At 40.0% G+C, this 12,058-nt stretch overlaps 1 protein-coding gene across 9 annotated transcripts in view; it reads left to right on the forward strand.

Moving 5' to 3' along the window:
- Positions 1-2,058, forward strand: part of LOC117253078 (LIM domain only protein 7) — a 48,616-nt gene extending 46,558 nt beyond the window's left edge. For all 9 annotated transcript variants that reach the window (XM_078174976.1, XM_078174989.1, XM_078174982.1 and 6 more), the window contains 2 exons: positions 1,103-1,205; positions 1,457-2,058. In XM_078174976.1, the coding sequence (XP_078031102.1) occupies positions 1,103-1,205; positions 1,457-1,479 (126 nt within the window). In that variant the 3' untranslated portion in view covers positions 1,480-2,058. The remainder of the gene's footprint in view (positions 1-1,102; positions 1,206-1,456) is intronic.
- The last annotated feature ends 10,000 nt before the right edge of the window (positions 2,059-12,058 follow it).

Genomic DNA, 12,058 nt, shown 5'->3' on the forward strand with positions numbered 1-12,058 from the left:
CCTGGACCATTTTAACAACCTTCCATGTGTTCCAGGTTATATTCAGTTATCTGCTTATTTACTGAATTATTTTAATTATTATGTTATTTATTTCATTTTTTCTGTTATTTATCTATTTTACAGCTAATATTGATTGTACCATTGATTTGTTTTTAGTTATTTATGTCTTACTTTACCTCACCTACTTCTTCTGTTTGTGCTGTTTGCTTTTGTACAGATTACCTGAAGAATAAAATAAAAACAGTTAAAAAAAAAAAAGTTTAATATTTCAACTTTATGCTGCCGTCTTTAGGGTGTTCGTCTTTCGTCAACTGTCTGCCTGATTCCATGTGAACACAGCATAATGGCAATGCACTTTTAATTAGCATTTTCTTTTGCTGATATTGAATAATTTGTTTAAATTTTGAGCTACATTTGGACTGAAGCTTGACTGGACACTGCTTACACCCACAATCTTTCTGCCCAATATATGTTACCTGCACCAGACCCGTGACATGCCTTCCTGTTTCAGTACATTGTGGGAAAATGTAATCAGACTGAAGACTAATGTGACCGCACCTTTAACAAGATCAGCAAGAGTCATTTCTGTAGTTACTTTATAATCAGCTTTATAGGCCCCTTTATAATGCTAGCAGAAGCATTTCTGACACCTTGCGATGTTTCTGTCTTTCTTAACCAGCTTGTCTCCTAGTCTGCAAGAGGCATCTGGCCTGGTGTTGTAGTCCTGTGGGCTGTTTCTCTCTGTCTCTAGTTTTCTGCATTTGATTGGTTTAGTGGAACGAGTCCTATAGCTGTCGTGCTTTGCTTGTAGGTGCCTGTTGTGAAAATGGCACACTTAGTTGAAGTATGCTCATTAGCACATAGACGTAAAAGTCACTTCTACGTCTCTCTGCTCTACATGAGGTACAGACGCACATAGCACTAATAGAATATTTATATACTTTACGTGTTTCTACACAGACACAAAGCTTAGTGTTTCTCTGTGCTTGGGTGGCGGACAATCTGGTGAAATAATTTAGACACAAAAGGCCCACGTTACAGGTCAGCTGGATTTCTCTTAAAAGTCCTCGATTGTCTTCTCACCTCTCCCTCCCCCTCTCAGTGTGTGGGCTGCCACCGACATCTCGGAGGAACTGAGACTGGAGTCCAGGTTCGAATCCGAAAAGGGAGGCCCCACTGTGAGCCCTGCTATTTCAGACTCAAGTGTGAGTATTGGTCTTTGCGAGAGACAATGACTTCAGCTGGTCCCCTTAGAAGCATGTCACACCTCACAGTTTCTGTACCTCTGAAACAATACAACTGCTCGTTTATCACTGACGAAAAACAGAAATGAATCCTGATCATGCACTTTAAACTAAATGCGCATGGACTGGACTTGATCAGTGTCCAGTGAACTTGAATTTTATTCGCTTGTCAAGTAAAACTTATTCCTGAATAATGTTTTTTGACATTTTAGTCCCTGGTGCCCCCTCCATGTGACCAGCATGCCGTGCTCCAGATCATAGAGTGAGCAGCCGAATCACCGGGAACTTCTTTTGGAAAAAACTACAAAAGCAGTGGAAACATCAGCCACACAGCCGAGGCATGACTCTTGTCTCCTGCAGCAATTGTTGATACAACTGTTCACTCTGTTGGGATAAAAGGTCTTTTGTGGATATACAAGCAAAGTAGACTTAAAGGCTGTTTCTTAATCAAATATAATTCATGTGGTACTTGTCTTTCTGAAGAAAATGTAGATTTAATATATGAAATAAAGTGATTATGGGAATTATAGTGTTTGATTAATGCTTTTATTCTGATGCTAGTGTTGCCTTTTGTCATATCTGTGTTGTATTTGATATTTGTCCAATAGCACATTAAAGATATCCAATTTTTCTCATTGATGTAACTGATAAAAGGAGACACATTTTAACTTGTACTGATGCACTTTCTGATCTGTTGTAATCTCACCAGGTGCACTATGGGATAAATCACTGGTACATGTAACGTATGTATTTCTTGCGTGAAAGTGGGAAACTTAACTGGAATGTTTTTGTAAATAAAGTGCACTGAACATAATCTCAAAGTCTTATTTGTTGCTCCGTTGTGTACCACATGGTGGCAGCATTGGTCTCATAGTAAAACTGAATCATATTGTGGGTGGAAATGTCATTTGAATATGCCCAAATTATATGAGCAGTGACATGTTTTTCAGTGTGTGTAATTTGACTAATATGTCATATTACTTCTATTTTGGTATTTTATGACACTGAAACCAAATTACAAACACCTACCAGTATGTACTAATATGACTTAAGCTGAGAGCAATGACATCTAGTAATCAGGTCTCAGAATTAACAGCAGCTCCAGAGATGCAGCACAGGTTACATGATGTGTTTTATGCTGTCAGGAGAAACAGTTCCTCTGCCTGTCCTGATTTTGTGATGGAGTTTAACCTTTAGTTAATCCTCCAGTGTGTTGTGTGATGCAGCAACATTTATATGGGTGGGAGACTTCACGTAAACATGTTAAGTTACTTAGCACTTAGCTTGTGTTTAGCTGGTACATTTAAAAAATACTTTTCACATTGGAATCTGGTGACAATAATGTCCATCAATCATAATCCCTTATCTGTGCCACAGCATCAGTACATTTATTGGTTTTAATAGTTTAGACCAGGGGTGTCAAACTCCTAATTCAAATCAAGAGCAAATCAACTTTATTTACATGGCACTTTTCATACGACAGTAACACAAAGTGCCTCACAGAGGTTAAAAACAACAAAGATCCAAAACAGAAAACTAAAAGAAAAGAGAAAACCCAACCCCCCCACCCCACATAGAGATACATAAATATACACATACGCACACACACACACTAGCTATCACTAAAGAAACATGGCCGAGACCCGAGGCAAGGAAAAAGCCACCTCTGGGGGCTGTCCACACTGAGAGGGCCCACGGTCCACGGCCACAGGGAGCGCCACCGTAGAGACAACCCCGACCCGGGCAGACACAAGGATCCACACCGAGGTGCAGTGCCCTTCAGCCACCCAGGTCAGAGCGGTCTCCCAACGGCACCCCCATCAGGAGACCAGGAACAACTCTCAGTGTGGTAGGCCCCCATGAGGAAACACTGGAGCTAAAAGCTGAGGGACTAAAACAATAAGATAGGATAAAAGGTATAAAAAGAACCAAATAAACAAAAAGCTATTTAGCTCATAAAATAGAGTTAATAGCTAGGTAAGAATGATCTAAAACAGAGACATAAAATGCATCAAAACTAAAACCTATAACTAAAATAACAAAAGATAAAGGTTAAATGAGATAAGAACGTAAAAACAGGAAGGGTAAGAACATAATAAATTAAAAAAAAAAATAGATGATAGCTAGATAAATCGGTTAGCCTGGATCTCCAGCCTCAACACTGTGATCCATCCCCTGCTGCAGTGTGGCCTGTGTGTAGCCTGGATCTTCAGCTGCAACATTGTGATCCAGCTCCTGTCAAACTAACATCAGTGTGACTGGTAACGTGACTGGTAGGATTCTCTTGTTTAATCTTTGACGGTTTATCTGAAAAATGCCACCTAAAAAGTGTGAAGAGGATTTTGTTTCTCTCTCAACTGTACGTGACCTCTTGGATCAACAAAAAGCCTTCTATAAAGACCTAATCAAACAACAAGAAAACAGCTTTAAGGGTTTTGTTCAAATGATACATGACTCCAACAATAAACGCTGTGATGACTTGAATAGAGAAGTACAGGATCTCAAAAGGAGCCTAGAATACTCTCAAAAAGAAGTTGATGAGTTGAAAACCACTTTTGAGTCTTTGACATCTGGCACTATCAAACATCTTCAAGCCAACACAGAAGCTTTGAAAGCTGATAACAAACAAAGGATGGCTAAAGTTGACTATCTGGAAAACCAGTCCAGGAGGAACAACATTGTAGTTGATGGCATCCCAGAATCACCTGATGATGACGAAATTGAGCGTGCACACCGTCTTGGGAAGCTGTTGAAGAGTGGTGATAAAAGACCAAGACCCATAACAGTCAAACTCTTCGGACACAAAGACAAACAGCTCATACTTTCAAAAGCAAACAAACTGAAAGGCTCACATATCTACATCAACGAAGATTATTCAGAGACTGTGCGTCAAAAACGAAAAGAACTGCTACCTGAGTTGAGAGCTGCAAGAGCAAGGGGGGAATGGGCCTATCTGAATTATGATAGACTCATAGTGCGACCCATGAGCGAGCGTCCAACGAGAGAGCGGCACACCGGTTCAAATGTGGAGGATGAACATTAATCTGTTGCCCAGGCACTCATGACCATGTCATCAGTTTGCTGTTTATCTTATGGCAGAACATGCTCTGTGTTCACCGAGGAAAAAACAATTGAAATTGTGTATTAATCTGTGTTCTGGTAGTGACCATCCAAATCTAACAAACAATAACAACTTGGTTTTTCATCCTTTTGAGCCACAAAATGACAAGGTCTTTAATACCTGCTTTAATCCTGATTTATTCTTTTCATCAGAATATGCACCAACAAATGCTAACACATATGACAGGAAACAGTCTAATATTTATGATCCTTCTACATGTAGTTATTTTTCTGAAGACCAGTTTAACTCTTTCACTGCATCTTGCAAAGAGTCCAAAATCTTTTCTTCTCTCCATTTGAACATAAGAAGTCTCCCGAAAAACTATGATAAATTTTTCCATTATCTTTCATCACTGAACCACATTTTCTCTATAATTGCATTGACCGAAACTTGGCTTAATGATGAAATCCATTCACTTTTTAAATTCGATGGTTACACAGCCATTCACCAATATAGAGGGAGTAGAGGTGGAGGAGTCTCTCTCTATGTTCAAAACGATCTTGAATTCAAACAGAGATCTGACTTGGAAATGAAGTTTCATGGGTGTTATACTGAATGTGTTTTTCTTGAGGTGCAATCTGAGAAAAGAAAATTGATTGTAGGATGTATATATCGTCCTCCTAATACAGATATCAAAAACTTTAATGAATGTCTTCTAGATATCTTGGAACTTGTCGACAAAGAGGGTAAACTGTGCTATTTATTAGGTGACTTTAATGTTAATCTTTTGGACAAGAACAAACAGCACATAGATGACCTTATAAATATATTGTCTTCAATTATTTTTATCCCCTTATCTGCAAGCCCACAAGAATAACTAGCCTATCTTCTACACTGATAGACAATATTTTTACTAATGCTTTGACTGATGTCATAAAATCTGGTATCCTTTATACAGATATTTCTGATCATTTTCCTGTTTTTCAGTTTTCTTCTATACTCAACAAACAGCTTACAAAGAAATCAAAGAGAACTTGTTTTAGAAATTTCAATGAAAATAACATTAACAACTTCTCAAGTTTATTAGCAAAGATGTCCTGGGAAACAGTGTATGAAGTTTCTGATGTGAATTTGGCTTACAACAATTTTTATGCAAAATTTTATTCTGTTTTTGATAAATGTTTTCCTTTTATTTCTAAAGGCAAAGGAAGCTCCGCACACCTTAACAAACCATGGTTCACTGTAGAACTTAGGAAATCTGCTTCAAAGAAAAACGAGTTAGATAGAAGGTATTCACAAAGCCCTAGTCCTCTAAATTGTGCTACATACAAAAATTATAGGAATAAATACAATCACCTTATTAGAAATGCTGGACCCTTACGAGAGCCTGTTCTGGCCCACGGGTCGTATGTTTGACACCCCTGGTTAAGACACCGTATAACTGTATGAATGATTTTTTAAAGAGGATTCTCTTGCTCTATCTTTATCTGACTCTACAGTGATGTAGTGCTTGGTTATCATGAAATATTCCCATGGACTTTCTGTCCTGTTATTCTTTATATTATGTTTCCTGTAGAGACAGTCATGATCTAACTGCTTTAGTCACAATCACCTCATTGGCCAAGTCTGTGCACACATAGAAGAAATTCATATCAGTTTTTTTGCATTGTTCTCATGTAGGCTGCTTGCACAAGTATGGGCATAACTGCTAAGAACAAGGACAACAAAGCTGGAAGAATAAACGCAAAGAATATACAGGACTATTGTGTACAAAAGTATGTGGGGAAAAACAGATGCATATAAAAGCACCAATTACTAACAATATAATAAAAATAAATTATAAATATACAAGACAAGTGTACCATAAGTTGTAAACTATACAAATAGTGCAGTGAATCAATATGGACTGGATGATTATGTACAGCATGTACATTAATACATGTCAATATACTGTTTATGCTGCATGCAGAATTTATGTCCACAGTGACAGATTACATGTACATATTTTTAAAAATGCATAATCTATAATGGTGACAGTGATTTAACTGTTCATCGGCCTGTGGGAAGAAACTGTTCCTGTGTCTGGTTGTTTTGGCTTTCAGTGTTCTGTAGCTCCTCCCAGAGGGGACAAGCTGAAACGGGTTGTATCCGGGGTGCAAAGGGTCTGCACTGACACTTCCTGCCTGTTTCCTGACTGTGGAGGTGTATAAATCCTGAATGGAGGGCAGGTTGGCACCAGTGATTCTTTCAACAGTCCTGACTGCCCGTTGTTTTCTGTTCCTGTTTGGCGGCTGATCTGAACCACACCGTGATGGACATGCAGAGAACAGACCAAAAGATTGCAGTGTAGAACTGCTTTTCAGTCTGTAAAACTTTTTTTAAACACATAAACACTAGTTGGCACTCTGTTTATAGATATTACACTAGTTCCCATTAAAAGCTTGTAAAAATAACTTTTACTGCTAAAAATATCCATTCATCTTCACTGTGTCATAATAACAACAAATCCTTTGTGTTGTTTGGTTGAACTGACCTTTCACAGGAAATTAGCGAAGCCAGGTTAAAGCGACAAAAAGGAAATGAAAGTTTTCTGTCCTCAGGCCTTTAAATGGGGAAGTGTCCTAAAACAGCAGATTCCGGCTCAGACTGCCCAAATTAAAAAACAGCATGTGGTTATGTGGCCACTGTGGTGTTAAAAAAAAAGTTAAAGTGAAATGTGAATGTTTGAATAAGTTGTTCCTGAGTTAAAGATGACCATTGTTTGCACCATGAGGAAGGACACACAGCAGTAATGTAGCAGATGTGTGAAATGGAGCAGCACAAAGCAGGTATTCATCCACACGAGGAAGTTATGTAGCAATGCAAATTTACACATTTGCAACAGCACACACATCTGACTGTTATGTCTTCATGCCATGATGAATGAGAAACATTTGAGTTGAGAACAGGAAGCTGCACGCGTACTGTTACAAAGAAGTATCTAGGTCAGTGTGGCAGTGACCACATGGTGTCTTTTACCTTGGGAGAAATCATTTTATTGGTTCTTGGAGCGCTGCTGAGCTCTTTGTGGACCAGAGACAGTCAAACTGACATGTTAAACATTGGTCGTCCAGCGCTCTTGGCTGAATGGATGGAAATGTTTTCAGGGTTTACTGTGACCTGGTCTTTTGGAAGGGAGTTCAGTTCCCTAAAGGCACAAGTAGAGACATTTGTCAGTTTCTGACATGCTCCATCTATCTAAGATGACTCTTGTGACTCCAGCCTGACCCATTTAAATATCACAAGCAGAGTAAGCTGGAAATGGCAAAGGGTCAAACAGAACAGCAGGGTACACATGTAGGAACATTAGATGCTTCAAAATTAGCCTGAGAGTTAGAGGAGTAACCACACTGATTTGATGCCTTTATAATTCCTCTGTGCAAAAATATAGTTTCCCAGTAGGTCTTTAAATCTCTGACGGACAAGTGTTAACAGGAATAAGTAACCATGAGGCACATGATGGCAGAGATCTGTCATGAGCATCAGTGGGACATCTTGTGAAAGGTACTGTTTTTTCTGGTTTGTGATTGCAGCACAGCCAAGTGGAAAATCCTGACCCTGGTCTTTGTTTAAGAATCTTGAGCATTTTTAAGTCTCCCATTGCTGCCTCTGAATATAGAAAACCACAAGATTATTATTATCATTATTTTCCTGGGAGAAATTCAGAAGATGCCCTAAAGCTCTCATTTAGGGTACTATATTATTATTTATTTTCACTGCTTGCGACAGAGGAAACAGTTTTTCGTGGAAACTCTCCCCATAAAGTTTCCGAAAGAGGCTCTCTTGTTTAGTTGGTCTCATATTTTATCATTAGTTAAAAGTTCCCTGACTAATAGCTCTGTAATGGTCCATCTTCTGTTAAAACTTTATCTATCCCGAGGGAGATTACTGTGCAGCCATTGCAATAAAAGTAAGAAGCATGCAAATGTAAACTAAGATAAAAATAGGGTGCAAATCCAAATCAGGTTACCAGTGTTGTTTATAGAAATAGTTAACAGCAGGGAGCAGTCTAGGTGGGTTGCATAGATATATACTGTATGTACAGTATTAGATCTAAAGTATAGGCAAGTACATAGTAGATACAGAATGCTCATGATTATGCCCCTTATATTGCATCTAATGTCACATTTAACACCCATAAGCGTGGGCGTATAATGAGACAATAGACAAAATCCAAAAGGCCCCACCACCTCTCCGACACGGGGGCAAGACCAACACATTCTCACTCCGACCTCGTCACATTTTGACGTTTAGTCACGGACCTTCCATGTCCGGATATGATGTGCAAGGTACCCTGAGTGCGTTGGTTATTGACGTTCTCGTACGCCAAAGTTCTGCCTGTTCCATGCATTGTTTTCTTTCAAAATACATTTGTGTTTTCACAGGAAATTTACTGTTTACATACGGTCTCTTTCAAAATAAAAGCGATGTGAACTGACTTTTTTTTTTCAACAACTAATGCACATGGTTGGGTTCAGGCAACAAAAGAAAAGGGTTTGGCTGTAAAACCTTATGAGACACGAACACCGCTCTCCCTCGTGAAAGTTGTTGTTTGTTGGACCCATTCACCTTTCCGCCTGCCCTACTTGGATTCTCGCTGCCTTAATTTTCGTTCTTGTCCCGCCGCATTTCCCCCTGATGCCGCCAGGTGCCATTAAACTATAATGGCGACCCGCCATGTATCATGCCGACGTTAAAGTCACTACCCAAGCGTTGGATTTCAAGGACTTTGGAGTGAGACCACGTTGGTAAGACGCACAGACTTTGTGGTGGTTTTGCCTTTTCTTTTTTTCTTTCACGTTTTTGTAGTCATTATGTGTCTCTTTGTGACTGTTGCTGTCCTTTCTGTAGTCATTTTATGCATCTATTTTCCCCTTTTTCCACCAAAGTAGCTCCGGTACTTTAACCGTTTCAGTTCAGGGCCCCAGGAACGTTGTTGCTATCTGGCAATCCAGCTCACAGTTTAGAGCGAAACCATTGTAGTGAAGGAAGTCATCAACGTAGGACGTTACACAACGCACAACAGAAGTAGTAGCAAGATGTTGGGACCCATTTCCTGCGAGCTTTTGTTCTGTTATTACAGATAGTGTATTTGTTTTCATCCACACATCAAGCTTGGCCCAACTATTGCATGCTACATGCTCTTTTTATGATGATTTCTCAGTTGACTTCTCTATTGCTGCCTTCTCCAGCCTCTCTGTTCCACCTGACGAATATGACACACCCACTGATATTGTCACAGTTCGCACTCCAGGTCAAGAAAAACCTGCTATTTTTCGGTTACAGCTGGGAAACAGCAGGTTCTGAACAAGATTATTTTTGGTTGAAATACTCCAGATGGTTCAAAATTTGGTATAGGAACCAAAACAAAACCTGTTCCATGTTGGTGGAAAGGGGGTATTTGTGGTTTTTTTTGTTTGTCTTTGTGGTCATTTTAATATTGTTCTGGTCACTATGTGTTAATTTGAGTGACATTTTGCAGCTCAAGATCAGGGGGACCCCTGATACTCTTGGACCCGTTCAGTTATCCATCCATGCCCGTGAGTTTGTCGTAAGGAGTTGGCTGTAACAATAAAAAATCTGATTTAGTAACAGCGATAGTACTTTGCCTTTTTTCTTAACTTTTATCCAAAGTTTTAGGGACAATAACTTCCTCTTAGTGCTCTGCTTGAATGAATGAGAGTATCTTTGAGCAACTGTAAAGGGCCAACCCAGGGTGGTCCACAGGGATCAGTGGGAGTTTTTGCTTCTGCTCATACTACCCACAGGAAGCCTACACTTACCCACAGTGAGCTCTCGGGGCCACCATGAAAAATTCTGTTTTTGAGATTTAATAACTGTTTGTAACTCCTGAGATACATTTTGTCCAACAGTACAGCAAACAACGTCTGTAACACAGCTTGACATTTACACTCAGGCAAACTGACACAGGAAGCAGTGAGGAGGAAGTGGATGTTTCTGTGCCTTGCAGATTATCTGGCGAGTGTCCCTCTCAGTGTATCATCACTGCTGTAACATTGTCCAGAGCCATAACAGACAGGCAGAGGGATAGAGACATCTAGCCAAACAGAAAGACAGGCAGCATGACCCGGAAACTGTTTCTACAGTCTTCACTTCAGCGGCGGAAGTCCAACTGGGGCGGCTGGGAGGGGTGGTGGAGAGCGGTGTTCGCGTCCTGTAAGATTCTAAAGCCAAACCCTGTCATTTTTCCTAAACCTAACCACGTGCATTTGTTGTTGAAGGGAAAAAAATCCTCAATTCGCGGTGTAAACCTTACATTTCCTGTGAAAACAGAAGTGTATTTTGGAAGAAGACAATGCATGTAACAGGCAGAACTTAACACGGTGTCCCAGAACGTCAAAAACCAATGCACCCAGGGTACCTTGCATGTTGTATGTGGATGTGGAAAGTCCATGACCAAATGTCTATATGTGTCGAGGTCAGAGTGAGAATATGTTGGCTTGTTACAGAGCAGAAAAAGACAAGGAATAACGAAAATGACATTGGGATCCATCCTCTGGGGGACACAAATGTCTGTGGAAAACTTCAAGGCAACTAAGTCCGAACCGAAGTGATGGACTGACAAACCAAATAGATACATATCCATCCTCTGAAAAAAAAGGCCAGATTATTTGGATCCAGACCGGAGGTGCTTCAGTGCTTTTGTATATACATTAAGATAAGCAGTCTTGATATTTATGAAAACAGAACCAGACCCAGCAGGTCACAGTGTGAGGGTAATTCTTTCTCCAGTATCAGTTCCTGACAGGAAATACTGTTCTGTTGGACCATTGCACAAAAGACAAAAACAATGTAGTCTCTTATCATTTACAAATGGCATTACAGCTTAAATTAAAATGGCATTAGTAACAGTCTCACAGACACTTTTCTCCACATCTTGCCCTTTCAGACAGCCCTGAGAGGGAGGGAGGAGAGGTTGCACTTCTTGTGAAAGGAAGCCCACTGCAGCCACAGCAGGGGAGGAGGATGATCTCTCTCTTCCTCTCTGTTCCCTGCAGCTGATTGATGCTGGCAGCCTTTTACCTTTTAGTTTACCGGCACAGTGTAAGGCTCAGCTTTGTCACAGGGAGCTGCAGCAATCTCCGGCCTGCTGCTGGGCGCTGAGAGCAGCTCAGCTGAGACTGGCGACATTTACACCCTCCCTCTACCCAGCAAACTACACAGAGCAGACAGGGAGACAGAGCTTTATGGTCAGACGCCCTGGCATTGGTGGAGACAGATAACCTGACCCCCGGAGGATCACAGATTTTAATCTGTGTGTCTGCAGCTGGGTTTTAACATTCACCCCCTTCCTGGCAGAGAACATGACATGCAACTTTCAAGTGTTTCAAAAGCACGGAAGTTGCATGCAAATGCCAAAACGATAAAGGAAATCAAGACAAAGCTGCTTGTGGTTTGTTTTGTTGTTGATATCCAATGATGTGCTGTTAAAAGGGTAAGTGTTATAAGCTCTAGCTTCAGCCTACACCTTTTATGGACTGCAGAAGTGTCTGAGTTATGCTGAATTACTTTATTTTGCACTGCACTATTTAAATATCTGCCATTGTCTGTGAGAGGCCTATACATGAACTTATAGATTAATACATGACTTTCTTATTTCTATTTGCAGACTGAAATAAATTCTAATTCCTAAATTCTAAAGAAAAAGCTTTGTATGTTTTTTTTAAGTACCAAAACTCGCTCAAATGTTTAT

Source organism: Epinephelus lanceolatus, chromosome 2, assembly GCF_041903045.1.
Source record: "Epinephelus lanceolatus isolate andai-2023 chromosome 2, ASM4190304v1, whole genome shotgun sequence".
Taxonomy (NCBI): Eukaryota; Metazoa; Chordata; class Actinopteri; order Perciformes; family Serranidae; genus Epinephelus; species Epinephelus lanceolatus.